At 43.2% G+C, this 19,618-nt stretch overlaps 1 protein-coding gene across 3 annotated transcripts in view; it reads left to right on the top strand.

Annotated features, from left to right (window-relative positions):
• The window catches only part of BLNK (B cell linker), a 161,682-nt gene that overhangs the window by 121,614 nt on the left and 20,450 nt on the right, over nt 1-19,618 (top strand). For all 3 annotated transcript variants that reach the window (XM_084845919.1, XM_084845917.1, XM_084845920.1), the window contains 6 exons: nt 1,238-1,275; nt 3,047-3,203; nt 7,123-7,280; nt 9,376-9,466; nt 10,426-10,518; nt 17,188-17,213. In XM_084845919.1, coding sequence (XP_084702045.1) covers nt 1,238-1,275; nt 3,047-3,203; nt 7,123-7,280; nt 9,376-9,466; nt 10,426-10,518; nt 17,188-17,213 — 563 coding nt within the window. The remainder of the gene's footprint in view (nt 1-1,237; nt 1,276-3,046; nt 3,204-7,122; nt 7,281-9,375; nt 9,467-10,425; nt 10,519-17,187; nt 17,214-19,618) is intronic.

The following is a 19,618-nucleotide window of genomic DNA, read 5'->3' as shown; positions in this document are numbered from 1 at the left end:
TTCAGCTTGATCACCCATTGTGATCAGGGCCAGCCAAGGCATTTTCCTGCCAGGGGCGAAGGACAAGATGGCACCCCCCCCATTCCACATACAGAAGCCAACAGGACTGGCAGTTGAATCTTACTTCAACATTGATGACAGGACAGCTTTCTCTACTGCACCAGAGGGCAGCAAGCTGGCTTAGGAACCTTAGGGCAGCAGACACAGCTCTGTCCTCCAACACAGGGAAATGGCTGGGGCCTCAAGATGGGGATGCTGCCTCCGCACGTGCCCATCATCTTCCACATGAGACTGCCACCTTACTCTCCCTACTACTAGAGCTGGCCCTGTGATGGATGGATGAATGGATGGATAGATGGGCAGGCAGGCAGGCAGGCTTCCACTGGGAATAAGAGCTATAGCCAAGGCATACTTACTTGGGAATAAACCCCATTTAACTCAGAAAGCTGTTATGTTCACATCACCGCTGGAACTGCCTCCACTTACTTCCTTTAGCTAGCATTCCCAATGGCGTATGGAGTAGGGAACCACTGCCTGGTCCATAGTCTCATAGCAACTGATGCCTCTGGGAACTGTCCAACAATAGAACTGAGAGAAAGAGTGAGAAATCCTTTCCCATACAATGCAAAGGCTAGACATGGTTCTCAAATCTTACCCACAAGCACAAGTACCACTTCAGTTCAATATCATAAAAAATTCTGGGATTTAAATAATACATTTTACTAATTGGGATTTTGATATTTCCCAAAAAATGACATCATCCAGAAGGGGACACCAAAAACACTGAATTTAAGAGAATTTACTTCCTCGAGTGTGCTTAAAGAGAACAGCCCTAAGCATTTAACTATGTACTTTAGTTGCACTGACTTTGGTGGGTTGGGTCCAGACTTAGTCATACTTAGAGCAAACCCATTGAAATCAATGAGGCATTAGTTAGTCATGACTAACAGAAGTCCCATTGATTCAATGAGTCTACTTTAAGTATGACTAAGTCTGGACCCAACCCATTGGATTTAGGCTTATCTAACATTCACTAGATTGCACTTAGTTTTCGCCAGAATGGTTTAAGAACTGGCATATATATATAAGCCAAGGTATATTATCAGCCAACTGTGTGAACATTTCAAATAGGAGGATTTTATAGACAGAGTTTTAAAAAACGTTTCTATGGTATCTCGCTAACATGCATCTTCTTTAAAGATTTTGGCTATTGAACTAATTCTAATGTTTGCTTTAGACCATGCTGAGGAAGACGATCAATGGACAGATGAGTTTGTAAGTGTATTAATCACACATCCAACATCACACTTAAATTACCATAAGTTTGAGTTGTAGCATTATTACTCCAAATCATTGGTGATTGCTTACATTTATACAGACAGATCATATAATCAGTCTTCAGGTCACACTTCTGAAGAGCAGTAAGGGGTTTTTAGGTGTATTAAAATGTGCCATGCTACTCTGACCAAAATGGTCTCAGCAGTGGACCTGTAGCCAGAACATTAGAAGTTGGCACTAGAATCAGAGCTTCAAATCCCACCTCAACTATGGAGTCAGTAGAAGTCAAATATGGCTGTTTAACATAACACAAGATCTTCACTGAAGATCTCACTCACATAAGATAAGCCCATCCCAATGAACTCCTGGCACTTCTGCATCTTTATTTCTCATCTATCTTGTTGTAGTGCATGAAATGGGCTGTATTCAATATTGGTCTAACTTAAGCCCCATTAATTTCAATGGGTCCAGTCTAAGTACGACTAACACTGGATTCTACCCAATGCCATAGATCCCCAGTCCAGTCTGCAGTTAGTTTCACTAATGGGGCACTTTGAGAAATTGGTGTAAGGTATTTATGTTATTTTATTTATCCCATTTTTATCCTGTCCTTCCTCCAAGGAGCTCAGGAATGTGTACATAGTTTCTGTCCCCAATTTTATCCTCACAGCAACCCTGTGATGTAGGTTGATCTGAGAGAAAATAACTTGTCTAGGCTAAGCCAGGGTCCTGCTCTATAATGTGAATTGCAGGCAAGTCCTGTGAGGTCCTGCTGGCCAGGGTTGGAGCTAGACTTAGTCAGAGTAGACCTGTTGAAATCAGTGGGACCAGTCAATCATGCCTAAATTAAGTCCCATTGATTTCAATGGGTCTCCTCTAAGCATGACTACATTTGGATCCAACTCATACTTCTGACCTCACCAACCCCTACGCCCAACACCAGGACATCATGCACATGGGTCAAAACATAGGGACCCTTCCCCCTTGGTCTGCTACTCACTACAGCCACACCACCTCACTGGCCACTGTTGGGATTCTGCATGGCATAAAACCCAGTACCAGCTGAGGTGCTATCAGCAATAAGGTTACTGGTCTTCAGATGGATAATTTCTTTGTCACACGCACTTCTCCCTAGTACCACCATCATAGGCTGCTTTGCAGATTCACAGGAAGTTTCAACTCCCATCTGAAAGGGTGAATTATCTCAAATGAAAAGTATTGGATCTGTGTTATCTATTGGGGGCAGTATCCTGTACTGCTGCTGTGTTCCTGCTGTTTCTTTTGCAGCAGTGGGACCCATCACTAATGCTACTTCCTAAAGCAACCCTGGAAACGAGCAGAAGTGCTCATTTCCAGAATGGGACAGGTCAGCAGAGCTCCCTTCTGTGATGCTGAGCTTCCCCATTCTGGAAATGAGCGGTTCAGCCTGTTTGTGTCCGCTTAAGGACCTGCTAGCTTCCAATTGTGCTAGCAGTGTGTCCCCTTAGCACATGAGTAGTGTTGGATACTGCCCATAGTGATATGATATTTCTATGAGTTCTCTACAATGGCCCTTTCACATCTTCATGTATCCTTGCACATCAAGGTCAATGTGTGACAGATATGCATTTGTGAACACAGAATTACGGGATTTCAGGTAACTGCTTGAACACTCTGGTGTTACTAAAAGTAACTGGGCAGGCTGTATGGAATCTCTGAGCCCCAAATATGTCATATTTATTTTTAAAGTTGCAAGTCTACTAAGAAAATGAACATATCCTATTTCTAGGATAGTGATTATGAAAATCCTGATGACCAGTCCGATTCTGAGATGTATGTGGTTCCCACTGAAGAGAACTGTGATGACAGCTATGAGCCCCCTCCCAGTGAGCATGAAGAAAAGACGATTCCGGCAGCCTTCTCATGTTCAGGAGGAGACTATGCAGGTCATCATTATGTCTCATTCCATGCACCTGTTTCTCTATTGAAGATTATCATTAATGTTACAGGAAGAGGAAGAAATGTAAATGGTGGAGACACCCAGTGTACTTGGTCCTGTGGCAGTGAGTAACACATGGGAATTATGCACCATGAGAAGAAATACTTTCACTTGCCTGCTCTGAATCTACTGCAGATTGATTTCATTCCAAAGATCTTTTTTCCAACTTAATCACTGCCATTCAGACCACATCAGTGTACTTCTAGTGAGGATTATTTGCCTCAGTGTCACGTTGTTGCCCATTCACCCAGTTTGAAGAGATCCTTTGGGGGCTCTTCAGAGTCCACTAGAGTTTTCACCTTTTGATGTCATCTGCAAACTTAGCCACTTCACTGTTCATCCCAACTCCAGATCATTTAGAAACAAGTGAAATAGCACCTGGCCCACTTCCCTTCAATGTAACAAATGTCCATTTACTCGTACTCTCAAGTTCCTGTTGCTTAACCAGGTATCAGTTCATAAGAGGACTTGTCCTCTTATCTTATGACTGCCAACTTTACTCAGGATCCTTTGGCTGGGGACTTTGTCCAGAGCATTTTAGAAATACCAAGTACAGTCAGGGCCGGAAATATTGGAACAAAGATAACTGTTTTGGCAGTTGGCCTCCGTACACCACCACATTGAAGTTGAAAGGAAGCACACCCAGATGGGAGCGAAGTCAGGACTTTCAGCTGTAATTCAAGGGGTTTGACAAAAGTGGGGCACTAACCATTCAGAAAGTACAGCCAGTGGCATACACACACACCCATCGTTGGTGGCTCATAAGGAATGGAACGAATGGCTGACAAGCAGCTGCATGGCCTGGTGTGGACTGTTTCCTGGGTACCCCATGACCAATCAAGCAGATAAAAGGCCTGGAGGTGGTTCTGAGTGTGACATTTGCATTTGGTAGCTGTTCACTGGAACTACCAACATGAGGTCCCAAGAGGAGTCCATGAGAACGAAGGAGGCCATCATTAGGCAGAGGAAACAAAATAAACCCATCAGAGAGATAGCAAAAACAGTGGGAGTGGCCAATACAACAATTTGGAACATCCTGAAAAAGAAGGAATTAATGGGCAAGCTCAGCAACAGCAAAAGGCCTGGAGGACCATGGAAGACAACTACAGTGGATAACCGCAGAATTCTGCTCAGGGTGAAGAGGAACCCTTTCACAACATCTAGCCAGGTCAAGAACACTCTTGCGGAGGTAGGCATGTCATTGTCAACATCTACAGTCAAGAGAAGGCTTTATGAATGTAAATACAGAGGCTTCACAACAAGGTGCAAACCACTGGTAACGCTCAAGAACAGACAGGCCAGATTAGCCTTTGCCAGCAAAGACCTAAAAAGCCCTCCCAGTTCTGGAATAAGATTCTTTGGACTGCTGAAACCAAGATTAACTTGTACCAGAATGATGGGAAGAGAAAAGTATGGAGAAGGAAAGGAACAGCTCATGATCCAAAGCATACCACATCACCTGTCAAACATGGTGGAGGCAGTGTTATGGCAGCGGCATGTATGGCTGCCAATGGAACCGGGTCACTGGTGTTTATTGATGACCTGACTGCTGATAAAAGCAGCAGGATGAATTCTGAAGTGTATAGGGCTATACTTTCTGCTCAGATTCAGCTGAATGCTGCCAAACTGATAGGACGCCACTTCATATTGCAGATGGATAATGACCCAAAACATACAGCAAAAGCTACCCAAGAGTTTCTCAAGGCAAAGCAGTGGGATGTTCTTCAATGGCCAAGTCAGTCACCTGATCTCAACCCAATAGAGCATGCTTCTCACTTACTGAAGACAAGACTGAAGGCAGAAAGACCCACAAACAAGCAGCAGCTGAAGGCAGCTGCAGTAAAGGCCTGGCAAAGCATCTTGAGGGAGGAAACTCAGCATTTGGTCATGTCCATGGGTTCCCAACTTCAGGCAGTCATTGACTGCAAAGGATTTTCATCCAGGTATTAAAGGCGATCCTCAAGTTTGAAATGATGTTGGTTTGTTCCATTACTTATGAGCCACCAACGACGGGTGGGTGGGTGTATGCCACTGGCTGTACTTCCTGAATGGTTGGTGCTTCACTTTTGTCAAACCCCTTGAATTACAGCTGGAAGTCCTGACTTCGCTCCCATCTGGGTGTGTTTCCTTTCAACTTCAATGTGGTGGTGTACAGAGGCTAACTGCCAAAACAGTTATCCTTGTTCCAATATTTCTGGCCCTGACTGTATATGGTGTCTACCAGATTGTCCCTATCCACATACTTGTTGACACTCTCAAACAACTCCTACTTTACTCCATGACTGAAAAGATACTAGAATGGTACTAGTGACTATTGGTACAAGAGAGATTTTCTCACAATGAGGCTGAATTATGTCGGTGGCTCATTTGATCTCTGACAGTGATTTCCAAAATGCAGGTTCAGTAGCCACCAAGCAAGTTGTGAGATCCATGTGGCTAGATTGGCAGGCTACTAGCAGAATATTTTAGCACAAGAGATTAGAGGAGCTTTGCTTCTAGGTTGGAGCTTTGTACCAACCAACAGGAAGGTTCTCAACCAAGATATAATTGTCTTCGTGAGTGCTTCTACTAAAAACACACTCACGATTTATGTAATTTTTTCCTAAATGCTCAAGACAGCTTTAGATGCGACACTATGAAGAAGGAATGCCTTTGTTATTGATGATGAAACAGCTTTAGTTGAAGTTCCTAAATGCTACTACAGATGAGTGATTATTAATTATAGTCAACCCCATACATTAAAATTCTGAATTTTGGGTTAGAGTGGGCTTGAGTGGTTGGTTGTCTAGGAAAATATCTGGCACAACACGAACCAAACAGGAATGCCTTTGGCCCCTTTTCTATTAAACTTTTATTTGAACAATATAACAGAAGATGTGCAGGGCTCACAATATTTTTCAGTCTCAGTTTCTAGTTACAAATCATCAGTGTGGCTAAATGCGGATGATATGGTCCCTTTCTCAATGGCACAAATTGGTCTACAGTGGTTATGAACTGGATTTTTGGAAGAGGGGGAAAATTGAATTAAATTATAACAAAAGTCAGACTGTAGTTTTGGGGAAGTGACCAGAGGTTCACAATTGGAGGATGGGTCCTCACAATATTATTTTAAAAAAAGTAAAGTTCTTACTGCAAGAATAGTGAAGGAGTAAGATTGTGACAAAGCAAAACAAACTTGACTTTTAAAAAAAAAACTACATAAACAGATTATGAAATATATTCCGTGATTCCTTCAGTGGTGACATGTTGTTAAAACTGATTATCTCTGAGAGTCAGATTTTTATCACTTCATATTTCATTGCCTCAAAAAGGCCTTTATAGCACCCTGTTTTCAAATAATGCCAACAGCCTATATAGTAGTATGTGACAATTCCTGTACATTAACACCTGTGTACCTGTTGTACAATATATATTATTGTACACTTTGGGGGCTAGACTTCTAGGGAGGGTTTCAAGTGGAAGTGGCTTTGACAGAATGTGTTACCCATTGTACAGTCGAGATAAATATGCCACAAAGTAGCTTTGCATGTGGTAGCTGCCAAGAAGAATTCATCCTAGTCTTTTACAATCTGATGCTTCTTTGATCAAATGGAGATGCAGAGAAACAGGAAGCACAGTCCACTGACGCTTCCTGTTCCCGTCACATCAGTCTCACATTTGAAACTGATCTCATTCTATAAGATTAAAGCTGCAAACCTATACCCACTTACCTGGGAGCAAGTCCCGGTGAACTCAAGGAGAGTTACTTTAAAGTAGACATGAACAGGATTGCACTCTAAGTAAATATGGCTGCATACATATGGAAGGGGGTGCAGTCAATCTTCAAAAGTTGAGGGTCATTCTTGGCTTTTCTCTGTCATTTATAGACAACAAACGACCTAGCCAACAGAAGCATTGGCCCAGTGCAAAGCCACCACCTCCTCTGCCAAGCCAGTCTTCATCTAAAGCAAGAAAAATGGCCACTTTGGCACCACCGCCTGCTGCTCTGAAGCCAAGACTCCCACCGAAGCCAACTGATGAAGAGGTGACACTCACAAATAAATCAAGCTAGTCATTAGAAAGCTACTCATGCCAACCTTGGGAATGAATGAATTTTCTGGCCCACATCATTAAAATAAAATTAAGAATTATGATAGGTTGCTCTTATTTCCTTAGGGCCCTTTACCTATTTTATAATTTCAGCATAGTTGAGTTTCTCTCTGCACGCAAGTTTCAGAAATGATACAGAGAGTTGCCAAAAGATGCTTGCCTGTTCCTGAGAATATTACTTTTCACTAACAATGTGCTCTACTTAAAGTTTATTTGTAATACCAAGAGTAGAGAGAAAGTTAATAAAGCCATAGTAAATATACTCAAGACCAGTGGCAGAGGATGAATATCAGAACCTCTCCCACTTCTTCTTATCATCATCATCATCATGGTCCTGGGATCAATGTCAGAGTGGTTATACAAACCCTTGTACCTGCAAAGCTGGGAAGTGTGTCTGGTCTCATTTAACAGAATGGCAGCATTTTAATTTATTGTTAAAAGTATTAATTGTAATACTCTGCCAGTGCTCAGAGCAGAGCACAGCACTTCACAGATGTTTAGCTTTCAGTAAGGTTCTACAAAGACACCTACATGTGGATGCCATGGAACAGATTATCAATCTGGACCAGTCACTCCAATCCCCATATAGGAGCAGGGCCAGCTGCAGGTTTTTGTGGGCCCTTGGGCAACAGTGATTCATTGGCCCACTCTGGCACTGGCCCTTACACACCCCTTCCTTCTTTGGCCCTGTCCTTTTCTCTTCTAACCATCCTTCCCTCTTTCAAATCACACACGTCAGACATATCACCTCAGATGTAACACCTTTCGATTGAGCCCATTTGCACAACTATTCAATGTAGAGGAATAAAATGTAGAGAAAACATGTGATGGACATACATTGGTGAAACTCTCCCAAAGATCTTTTTCTCACTTTTCTTAAAGTCAAAGTTGATTTTTATATTCCCAGTGCTGCATGGTGAATATTTATTACAACCGAAGCCCTTGGTGGTGAGAGCTATTACTTACTATGTCAGGAAAATTGTTCTTCTCAATCTTTTTAGCTTGGCTTGCTACGTACCTCAAGAAGGAATGCCCATTCTAAGAAATGGGCATTCAGCTTCAGCTATTGGGCAGTATAGAAATGAAATGAAATAAATAAATAAAATGTTCCTCACGGGGATAAAGTTAGTTTGTATTGCCTTTACCCTGTCAAAACCTAATGTGGGAATTGGGCCTATCCACAGGCATTGTAAAGCATTTTGGTGTAGGCATGTTTTCAAGTCTGCATAATGTAATAAAAGGCTGTGTTTTTTTAGTCTGTGACCTGGTTCGCACATAATGACAACCCAGAGTACATGTTGTTGTTGAATCGTGGGTTGTTGTCATTACGTGTGAATTCTGTGCTATTGTTTAACTATGGGTTCTTAACCACAAATAAGCCAGAGTTCATGACCCAGCAATGGCTTCTCTTCCTGGGTTCTCTGTGGTTAACAACCCATAGTTATACCATAGTGCAGGGCTCACACATAATGACAACCCATGATTCAATAACAACCCATGATTCAATGACAACCCATACTCAACCTATACTCTGGGTTGTCGTTATGTGCACTTACCATTATGTGCCAACCATGCCTGTGTTTAATTACTGATTAATTATTGAATGACAGTCTTTTATAGATTTTTTTTAATAAAATAAAGGATAAATATTTCAAATTTTTAAAAATCATAGATGTAAAATAGAACATATGGAGAATGGGGGAATCGGTTGATAAGGCCAGGGCCACATGTCTAAGAGGCCTTAAAGCAGAGGCAGTTATTATGCAGAAAAGAAATGCCCTCTAAAGGACGTTGTCTACTAATGGCTTTGGCAGGACAGAGAAGGTAGCAATGTCACCAAGGATGGGTTTGTTATCTGTGGGCATAAGCCAGTCAGAAGGTAAGTCCCAGTCATTTCAAGGGAGAAATGTAGGCACGTGCTTAAAACTCTGCACTTTAGTTGAAGTGGTTAATTTTGTGCTTAATTTTGGCTGGATCATGTTCTGTATTATATGTGTGCTATATGTACTCATCTTTGCATTTTCTCTCAGGCAGATTATGTTGTACCTGTTGATGATGATGATGATGAAGACAATAATTATATTAAACCCACAGGAGAAAGCACTCCACAGCTTATAAAACGTAAGTATTTGGATTATTTCACACACAACTTCGTGGAGCCAAGTAGGTGGGCAAGACATCAATTCTAAAACATGTAGGACTGGATTACTGTCCTACAGGAAAATGATAAGTTCATATATCCAATCTTTTCAATGAGATCCAGACTTCCCACCCCTCCAAAAGAAGAAAAAGAACTAGGGTGCCAAAGGTGAAAAGAAAAATGGGACACTGCTTGGTGAAAAAAATGGGGGCAAGTAAAAGCCCACTTTGGACTTTGTAAGAGAGAAGGCCAAACTACACATTCTACCAATCGTGTTCGTGTAGCTGAGTCTGCTATTTTTCTATACTCTCTTCACATTTTCAGACATTCCACAAAAATAGGAGGATTCTTTGTGGTTGTTTTGTAATAATACTTTTGTGATTCTGCTCATGCCACTAGGTATGCACTCGGTTTCTGAACCATATCCACACCTGACTTTTTAGAAAAGACCTACTTAGGGAACAATCCTATGCCCGCTAGTCCGCTCTCCGAGGTTGGTTCCCTGAGAACCAGCCTTCACCCTGTCCCACGCTGCCTCTCAGAAGAGCAGCATGGAGCGGCGAAAACAGGGAATTCCTGGGGGGCGTTCCAGGGCGGGGAAGGCGGAAATGCCAGTATGACACATCCTATGTGTCGTCCGGCAGCCGCTTCCCCCACTCCGCCTTCCCGCAGCTAGACAGCCAAAATCAGCTGCCTAGCTGCAAATGCAGGGCGGCTGAAGTGCAGCGGGACGGATGCCTATCCCGATAGGATTGTGTCCTCCAGTGTACTTCTAAATGAGAAAGGCTTTCGTATTGCTCATCCTAAAAGAGCAATCGGCATGAGCAAGAACAATAGCGAGGGGACTTAGGTTTTGGTCTTCGGGGTTAAAACAGCTTTTCTGTTGCACAGTAGTTGTGCCTTTAGCATGATGAACCAATGTTTCTTTTGTTATTTTAAGCTCTAGTGGACAGATCTATCAAGCCGCCATCAAAACCTGATGCTCCCAGTTTGTTGGCATTGCCTCCTGTTCCTATGCCACCATCCTCATTAGGTATGAAGAATTTGCAGTATCATGAAAATAATGTGGAAACACAGTGCATTGTTAAATGGCTTAAGAAACTAATCTGAATTCAGTTCAAAACCAATGAAATCAACATTTTTGCTTAACGAGAAAAGGGAATGGGAAAGAAAATGGAGTGTACGCTATGCATGTTTAGACAGAAAAAAGTCCTGTGACTCCCAGCACCCCGCAGCCAGCCATGCTGCCTTGTGATTGGTGAGAATCGTAGGAGCTTTTTCTGTCTAAACATGCATAGGATTGCAGCTTTAGAGCACTTCCACACAAATGCTCTGGATATTGACTTTATATATAAATACCATTTTGTACTTTGGTCATCTTTAAAAAGTCACCATAAAAATATTTACTTTGACGGTTATTAGCAAGGTCTGTACCAAAAAAAGTCGGGTGCGCTATTGCATCATACAAATATGCCTTGTTCGGATGCTGTTTTCCCCACCCGCAGCACCTTTCTCAAGATTCATGAGGAGCAGGTCCTTGTCTCCGAAGATTTTAGCAGCTTGTCAAAACAAAACAAAACACGGTTTCATCAAAATCTACCATTTTTGATCCCTTCAGAAAGACAACCCCAGTGCACATAGATCCTACTGCCTGGTGATTACCATGGTCATCATGCAATGCATTTATCTTTTAAATATGGTCACCTGACTCACAAGGCCAAAAGTGAACAGCAGATCCAATCCATCTCGCAGGTGGCCTGGCAGCGAAGTCATTCCTTGATTAGCCAGATCAGTTTTCAGGGCATGATTCATCAAATCACTCACTGAAAATTGAGCAGGCCTCTTGATGGAGCACGCATACAACCAGTTTGCTGCATGGAAGGCTGTCACATGTGTTAAGGTCACTGAATACCCAGAGCTGGTTTGGGATCAGAAATGTGCCCTGAATCTATCTCATTGCCAGCTAGAGGAAATAGGCCACTGTTTTGTCTCGTATGATCAACAGGCTTCATTAAGGCTATACAATGTAAAACCAAGTAACACCAAGGAGATGATTTTTTTTCTATGTACTTTCCCATGTATGTCCATGTAAACCTTCTGATTTGTTGGAAGTGAGTAATAATCATATGGTCTTCTTCCAGCATCGCTTTCAAATGAAACAGCGCCTCCTAGTGGGTATTAATACTATGTCTATCCATAACTTCTATCCTTTGCTGCAGCTAAGAAGTTAAATGATCTAAGGTACGGTCAGTGGATCTGGATTTGAACAATAGTTATGATGAGATTTGCCTAATCCACCCCCTACAGTGGTGACTCCACCTCCTACGGGATCTTAGCTCTCACAGACAGTGCAGCATCGGAAGACAAAAGCTTGTGCGTCACATCATAGCTCAGGGGGGAAGGTACAAAGGTAGATAGAATGGGTTGGATCCAGCCTAATTTAGTTGAACTTTGTTCCCATTGAAATCAATGGGACTTGAGTCATGACTAGCATGTCCCACTGGCTTCGGTGGGACCTAAGATCAACTAGCTTAGGCTGGATCCAGCCCGATGCATTCAAAAGCTGCTCAGCTATGCAGCATTTGTTTTTTCTTGTTATCTTCACCACAGTTGAGCAATGGAAACCAGTGTCGTTCTATAGTATACCATCATGCACCAGATCAGTTTCAGTATATGAACAGGGAAATCATAATGTATAGAAAGAAACAGACAGTAGCATGTTGTTCCCTGGAACTACATGGAATCAACCAGCACCCATGCCAACTCTTTTTCACGCTATTACAATTGCGAAAATCAGGACGGCCATGTGGATGCCCTTTGCAAGATGCTGGTTCATAAATCTGGGCCTCATAATGACAGCCAGGTACTGGCGTTTCTGAAGAACTGCCTGACTGTTGATCATCATCAGGATCCTGCTCTGTGTGCCCATTCACTTCTGAAGCAAAGTGGGGAGCTACCAAGAACAGAGCCTTCTCTGTGGTGGTGCCTTGTTTGTGAAACTTCCACCCCACACTCATTCCCTTGGCACTTAACCACCAGATTGAAAAGTTGTTGTTTACTGGTGGTCATCTAAAGACACTGATTTGCTTCTTGTCTTAATCTGTTGATGGTCTGGTGTTTTGTTTTGCTTTTTTGTTTCACTCATGAGCCAGTGTGGCATAGTGGCTAGAGTGCTGGACTGGGAGTCAGGAAATCCAGCTTCTAGTCCCCACTCGGCCATGGAAGCTCACTGGATGACCTTAGGCCAGTCACAGACTCTCAGCCCAACCCACCTCACAGGGTTGGTGTTGTGGGGATAAAATGGAGGAGGATTATGTACACCGCCTTGGGTTCCTTAAGGAGGAAAAAAGGTGGGATATAAATGTAATGAATTAATTAATTAATTAATGTTTTATGTTATTTTGTTTTAATATTTGTCGGGAATTATTGATTTGTGGTAATATTCATGAGAGGGAGGGAGAGGAGAAGGAGAGAGAGAGAGAGAGAGGAACCTTGCTGGATCATCATACCAAAAAGTCTATCTCAGTGGCCAGCCAGATGACCTCTTGAAAGCTGATAAGTAACCCACAGCACTCAATATTCAGAGATATACAGCCTTGGACTGAGGAGCATCAACCTACCTATCGTAGCTAACAACCACTGTTATATTTATAAACACCATGAATTGATCCAATCCCTTTTTCAGAGCAATGGCTTATCACCATATGTTGCAGCAGTGAATTCCATAAACTAGTTATTCACTGTGCAACTAAATTTATTTCCTTTAATTTAAAGGTGGACATCCTATCGCCTTCCAGATGTTGTTGGACTCCCAACTCCCATCAGTCCCAGCTGGCATGACCCAATGGTCAGGGAGGATGGGAGTTGTAGTCTAACAACTTCTGAAGGCCATGGGTTGACCAGCCCTGCTTTAATCCATCGTCAACCTACTTTGCTACCAAACAGTGCTTCTCACCCAGTGATGGCCCCCATGTACTCAGGGTGGTCAAATTTCTGAACTTGGAGAGGATGATAGAACATGTATTCCTATTCCCAAGTATTCCATATTCTGTGCAGAGGATGATAGGCCAAGTGACTAAGTAAGTCATATAATTTACAATATAAGAACGTATACATGTTTACTATATTCATTAACATATAGCAACACACGTACAATAAATATAAATAAAACTCAATACCTAATTGAAGGACTTCTCAATCATATTACCCCAGTGTTCCAGGTCCAATTCAAAATCCTTTTTTTAACCTCTAAAGCCCTAAACAGCTTGGGGCAAGGGTACCTGAAGGATGACTTCTTCCCACATATACCTATTTGGACTCTGAGGTATTCATCGGAGGCCTTTCTCTGAGCGGCCTCTCCTAATGAGATTTGGAGAGTGGCTACTAGAGAGAGGGCCATCCCAGTTGTGGATGTCCTCCCCAGAGAGGCTCAGTTACTCTTTGTGGTGCCAGGGTAAAAATGTATATATATATATATTCTCCCAGGCTTTTAAGGGGCTTTTGGCATGCTTCTAAAAGTTTATGAAGACTTCTAGTTTTTGAAGTTTCTGGAATTTTAAAAGCTTTAATATCTGCTTGTGTTATGAGAGTTTTTGATTGTTTTTACAGATTGTACCTCTTCTGCCATCTGTTTTTAATACAGCGATTGTGTTTTTATTCTGTTTGGATTGTATCTTATTTTTTTATGTAAGCCACATAGAGAAGCGTGGTTACAGGGCAGCACAGAAGTACCATAAATAAATAAAAATTCAGAGGTGAAAATATCAGTAACTGGTTGGATTGGTGGAAAATAGCTTTAAGCTTAACTAAACAAGAACGCAATCCTATGCATGTTTAGACAGAAAAATGGCTGGCTGGTGAATGCTGGGAGTTGTAGGACTTTTTCTGTCTAAACGTGCACAGGATTGTGACCTAAAACACTCAAAAATAATTTCTCCTCTCATAAAGTTTACATGAATTACTTTAATAATACGTGTGTGTGTGTGTGTGTGTGTGAGTGTGTGTCCAATTCTGACATAACTTTCCCACTGTTTTTTTCTTTTAGAAAATAATAAATACATATCTAAAGATATATAATATAGAACGTGACTATATAAGACAAGCCACTGGAATTTAGGAACTGGATGAAATAAAAATATTAGTAATATTAGTAAGAATTATTGGCTTGGCTCCTAAGATACAGTCAGGGCCAGAAATATCGGAACAAGGATAACTCTTTTGGCAGTTGGCCTCTGTACACCACCACATTGAAGTTGAAAGGAAACACACCCAGATGGGAGCGAGGTCAGGACTTTCAGCTGTAATTCAAGGGGTCTGACAAAAGTGGGGCACTAGCCATTCAGGAAATACAGCCAGTGGCATACACCACACCCATCGTTGGTGGCTCATAAGTAATGGAACGAATGGCTGACAAGCAGCTGCATGGCCATGTGGGGCCTGTTTCCTGGGTACCCCATGACAAATCAAGCAGATAAAAGGCCTGGAGGTGGTCCTGAGTGTGACATTTGCATTTGGTAGCTGTTCACTGGAACCCCCAACATGAGGTCCAACGAGGTGTCCATGCGAGTGAAGGAGGCCATCATTAGGCGGAGGAAACAAAATAAACCCATCAGAGAGATAGCAAAAACAGTGGGAGTGGCCAACACAACAGTTTGGAACATCCTGAAAAAGAAGGAATTAATGGGCAAGCTCAGCAACAGCAAAAGGCCTGGAAGACCACGGAAGACAACTAAAGTGGATGACCGCAGAATGCTGCTCATGGTGAAGAGGAACCCTTTCACAACATCTAGCCAGGTCAAGAATGCTCTTGCCGAGGTAGGCATGTCATTGTCAACATCTGCAGTCAAGAGACGGCTTTATGAGTGTAAATACAGAGGCTTCACAACAAGGTGCAAACCACTGGTAATGCTCAAGAACAGACAGGCCAGATTAGCCTTTGCCAGCAAACACCTAAAAAAGCCTGCCCAGTTCTGGAATAAGATTCTTTGGACTGCTGAAACCAAGATTAACTTGTACCAGAATGATGGGAAGAGAAAAGTATGGAGAAGGAAAGGAACAGCTCATGATCCAAAGCATACCACATCATCTGTCAAACATGGTGGAGGCAGTGTTATGGCATTTTCTTTCAACTTCAGTGTGGTAGTGTACAGAGGCCAACTGCCAAAACAGTTTTGTTGCAATATTTCTGGCCCTGACTGTAAGTTCACAAAGGAATGTTTCCCATCTCTTCCCCCCACGAGGGGTTTTTTGCACCCCAAAAACCCCTCTTCAGAAGGGGGGGGCTCCTGAACAATGCAAAGTGAGGTCTGTAGCTAGGGATGGCGGAGAATTTCTCCCCGAAACTTCGTGGGGCCGAGCGCCAACGTGTTCGGCCCCCCGAAAAAGTTTCGGGGAGAAATCCTCCGCACCCCCCCGCACCCCGCACTCCCCCCCGGGACGGGACTTACCTTTGCCGAATGTCCCTCCCGGCGGCGTGTCCGGCCGGCGGTTCGGCGGCTGTTCGTGCGGGGCGGGAGCGGCAGCTGGTCTTTCAACCGGCTGCCGCTGCCGCCATTCCAAGAAAAGAAAAAAAAAACGCCCCCGTGATAGGCTACGTGACGATTAATGTAGCCTATCACGGCTAGATTTCCAAAGTCAGCCGTGATAGGCTACGTAAATCGTCACGTAGCCTATCACGGGTGACTTTAAAAAAAAAAAGCGCGTACGGATAATGGCGGCCCCCATAGGGAGCCGCCATTCCCGTTCCTTATTTGGTCGCTGTAGTCTACGTAAAGATTTACGTAGACTACAGCGACCAAATATGGAACGCGAATGGCGGCTCCCTATGGGGGCCGCCATTAGCGTACGCACTTTTTTTTTTTTTAAGTCACCCATGATAGGCTACGTGACGATTAACGTAGCCTATCACTGCTGACTTTGCAGATCTAGCCGTGATAGGCTACGTTAATCGTCACGTAGCCTATCACGGGGGCGTGTTTTTTTTGTTTTTTTTTAAACTTTCGAGTTTGCGGCCGGGCGAGGCGGGAAGCCTCCTCCCCGGCCTGAATTTCGGCCGGGGCGAGGCAGGAAGCCTCCCCCCCAGCCTGAATTTCAGCCGGGGCGAGGCGGGAAGCCTCCCCCCCCGGCCTGAACTTCGCGGGGGGAACAGCGAAGCGCCTCCCCCCCACCGCGAACAAGCTTCGGCGAAAGGTAAGGGACTTTCGTCCACCCCTATCTGTAGCTCTTCTTGAGAACAGCAAGTCTGCCCAGTTTGAGGTGATTTTCCCCCTTCGCCATCAGCCCTCCTGTTCCCACACCACATTGTTTACCCTCTGGAGAGACTTTTGGAGGGTGCAGGCAGTTGCGGGGACAGAAGGGATTGGAAACCTTTTCTTCTGTGAAATTCTTCCATTCACTTATCTTAGAATCCAGGCCATTAACTTTCTTGCTTTTAACGTGATCTACGTGTCCTGAGTGTTCTCTCAAACAGTTTCTTGGGCTGCAGTCCTATACCCATTTACTCGTGAATAAGCCCCATTGAACTCAGTGGTATTACTTCTAAGCAAACCTGTATAGGTTATCCTGTTAATTAAAAGAACAATAACAACCCAAGCCTTATTTTGACCAGTCTTCTTTCTATAATTCCTGCACCTATTTTGCATGTGACTATTTTAGTTTTGTTTCTGTTTCTAACTGAATAATATCATTTCTCTCTTTTTTCCAGATGTCTACGAAATTCCTGTGGAAGAGGTAAGACCGTGTATACATTTTTTATTCAAAATAAAACCAGAAATACAAAGACACAAGGTCTCACCTGTGCAGGAGCATCCTATTTTCATTGATGAGGAGAAATGCTCTGTGCACACAGAAAGGAGGAAACCCACGTACACAGTCAGAATTGCACTTCACATGTTTACCATCTCAAGTGGAGTACATTTTGACCATACTTGAGATTTGCTTCTTGAGCTCCACCAGCATTCTTCCCAGTAAATTTCTGGGAATATGTCTTTGTGGTAGTGGACTTCAACACCTTTCCATTGGGGGGGGGGGCACAGCTCAGTGGTAGAGCACCTGTTTTGCATGCAGAAGGTCCCAGGTTCAATCCCTGGCATCTCCATGTCGGGCAGGGAAAAATCCTGCCTCAAAACCTGGAGAGCCGCTGCCAGTCAGTGTTGGTAATACTAAGCCGGATGGACCAATGGTCTGACTCAATGACGTGGTTCGGATGACACAATAAGCCATGGTGGATTGTCATCGTGGGTTATTTGAGGGTAGCTTGTCATGATGTCTGAACCCAGAGTGTTTTTTTCATCATAGGTTATTTTCCATGAACAAACCACCCTGAGAACCCATGGCTTGTTGTTGGGTTGTTCAGGGTGGCTTGTTTTCAGGGTGGCTTGTTGTGGTGTCCGAATCCAGCAGGACAACTACATCATAGGTTGGTGAGAACAGCCTGAGAGCTGTCTGGCACCTCTGCCACTCCTTGCATTCTCACTAGTGCTGCCACCATCCTCCCTTATCCCTTGTTAGTGGCTTCCGCCCCATGCTCCTAACAATCTAGAAGACAGGACACCAGAGAGTGTGATGAATGTGTTCACAAACTTTAAAAAAAGTGCACACATTCAAAAGTCTGCAGCTCTGAAATTTGTGTCATTTTCCCCTCTGCTTTACTGCTCTGCCATGAAATTTGCATATATTTACCAATTCCACTCACTGCTCTGCCTTCAGATTTGCGTATATTTACCAATCCACTTCACTTGTCTGCCTTGAAATTTGCATATCTTTACCGATCCCCTTCACTCCCTGCTCTGTCTTGAAATCTGCAGAACTTTACCCTGAAATTTGTGAATCTTTACTGATCCCCTTCACTCCCTGCTCTGCCTTGAAATTTGTGAATCTTTACCAATCCCATGCTCTGTAACCCATATGTATATCTGACAGCTAAAAAGGAGACCAGTGGAGGGAAGCAACAGGGATGAAAGGATGGGGGAGGTGAAAGTGGCTGGTAGCTACAGGAGAAGAAACTTTTGGTGCGGGTGCAATTACTTCAGAAGTATGTGAAGCAGCCTTTTTTAAAAAAAGGTGTTTGTTAGCAAGGCAAGCAATGAAGTGGAGGATGAAATTGAGAAGAACATTGCCAAGAGGGGGATATTGGTAAGCTGGACTAAATAGCATACAGTCAGACCTGTGCCCCTGTGCGCTTGTGCAAGACTCCAAATATATTTTTTTAGTTTGCAAATGTATTACCATGTCCATAAAGGCTCAGAAAATTATATGCATTTGGCAATCTGATATGGGAGGGAGTGGAGTTTCCCTTGTGAGCTGGCAACCCCAGCAGACCAGTTGCAGAAAGGGTGCTGATGTAGGGAATGAGCAAATGAGGATTTCTGCTTCAAAGGCCCCTGAGATACATGCTGGCAGCGGACAGGAGGACTAAGGGGGAAACAACCCACAGCGAGCACAGTGTGCATGATCACCTGTCAGGAGTAACATGGGTTATAGAGCAAACAACCAACACATGGTGGCTTATCTTCAGAGTGGCTTAGCGTGGCATGCAAACCCGCCCAATATAAGGCAGCTTCCTAGGTTTCTACGTTCCATTCTTATCCATTTTTTCCCCATTCCCAGGTAACATCTGAAGACTTATTTATTTGACTTCTATGCCACCTTTCCACCAAAAAAAGGGCTAACCATAATAAGAGCAGATTAAAATAAATAAAATAACCATAAAAACAAAAACCTTTAAAGCTCAATTAAAAAACACCACAATAAAATAAATCAACAGTACCCAACCAATTTTAAAAAAAACCCCTTCAGCAACAGGCCAACTTGCATGCCAAAGGCTTGACTGAATAAAAATGTCTTTGCTCTTTAATAGGTTATGTAATTTGCCTGTATGTCAGGATGTCTCTGGGAATATACTATCCCTTCTTCCCTATGGATAGACACTTAGGGACTACCATTCCTTTTCCCTCTATAAGATGTGCTTAGTCACCATTTCTCACCCAGTGGTCACTCATCACCCTGGAAGTATTTCTTTATCCAGCACATAGTTAAACTATGGAATTCACTACCACAAGATGTAATTATAGACACCAATTTTGAAGGCTTTAAACGGGAGATTAGGCAAATTTAGGGAGGATATGGCTATCAAT

The sequence above is a fragment of the Heloderma suspectum genome, chromosome 3 (assembly GCF_057233095.1).
Source record: "Heloderma suspectum isolate Gila_16-S chromosome 3, 16-S_ref, whole genome shotgun sequence".
Taxonomy (NCBI): domain Eukaryota; kingdom Metazoa; phylum Chordata; class Lepidosauria; order Squamata; family Helodermatidae; genus Heloderma; species Heloderma suspectum.
The sequence above is the reverse complement of the archived record's forward strand: the minus strand, read 5'-3'. Positions and strand labels throughout refer to the sequence as shown.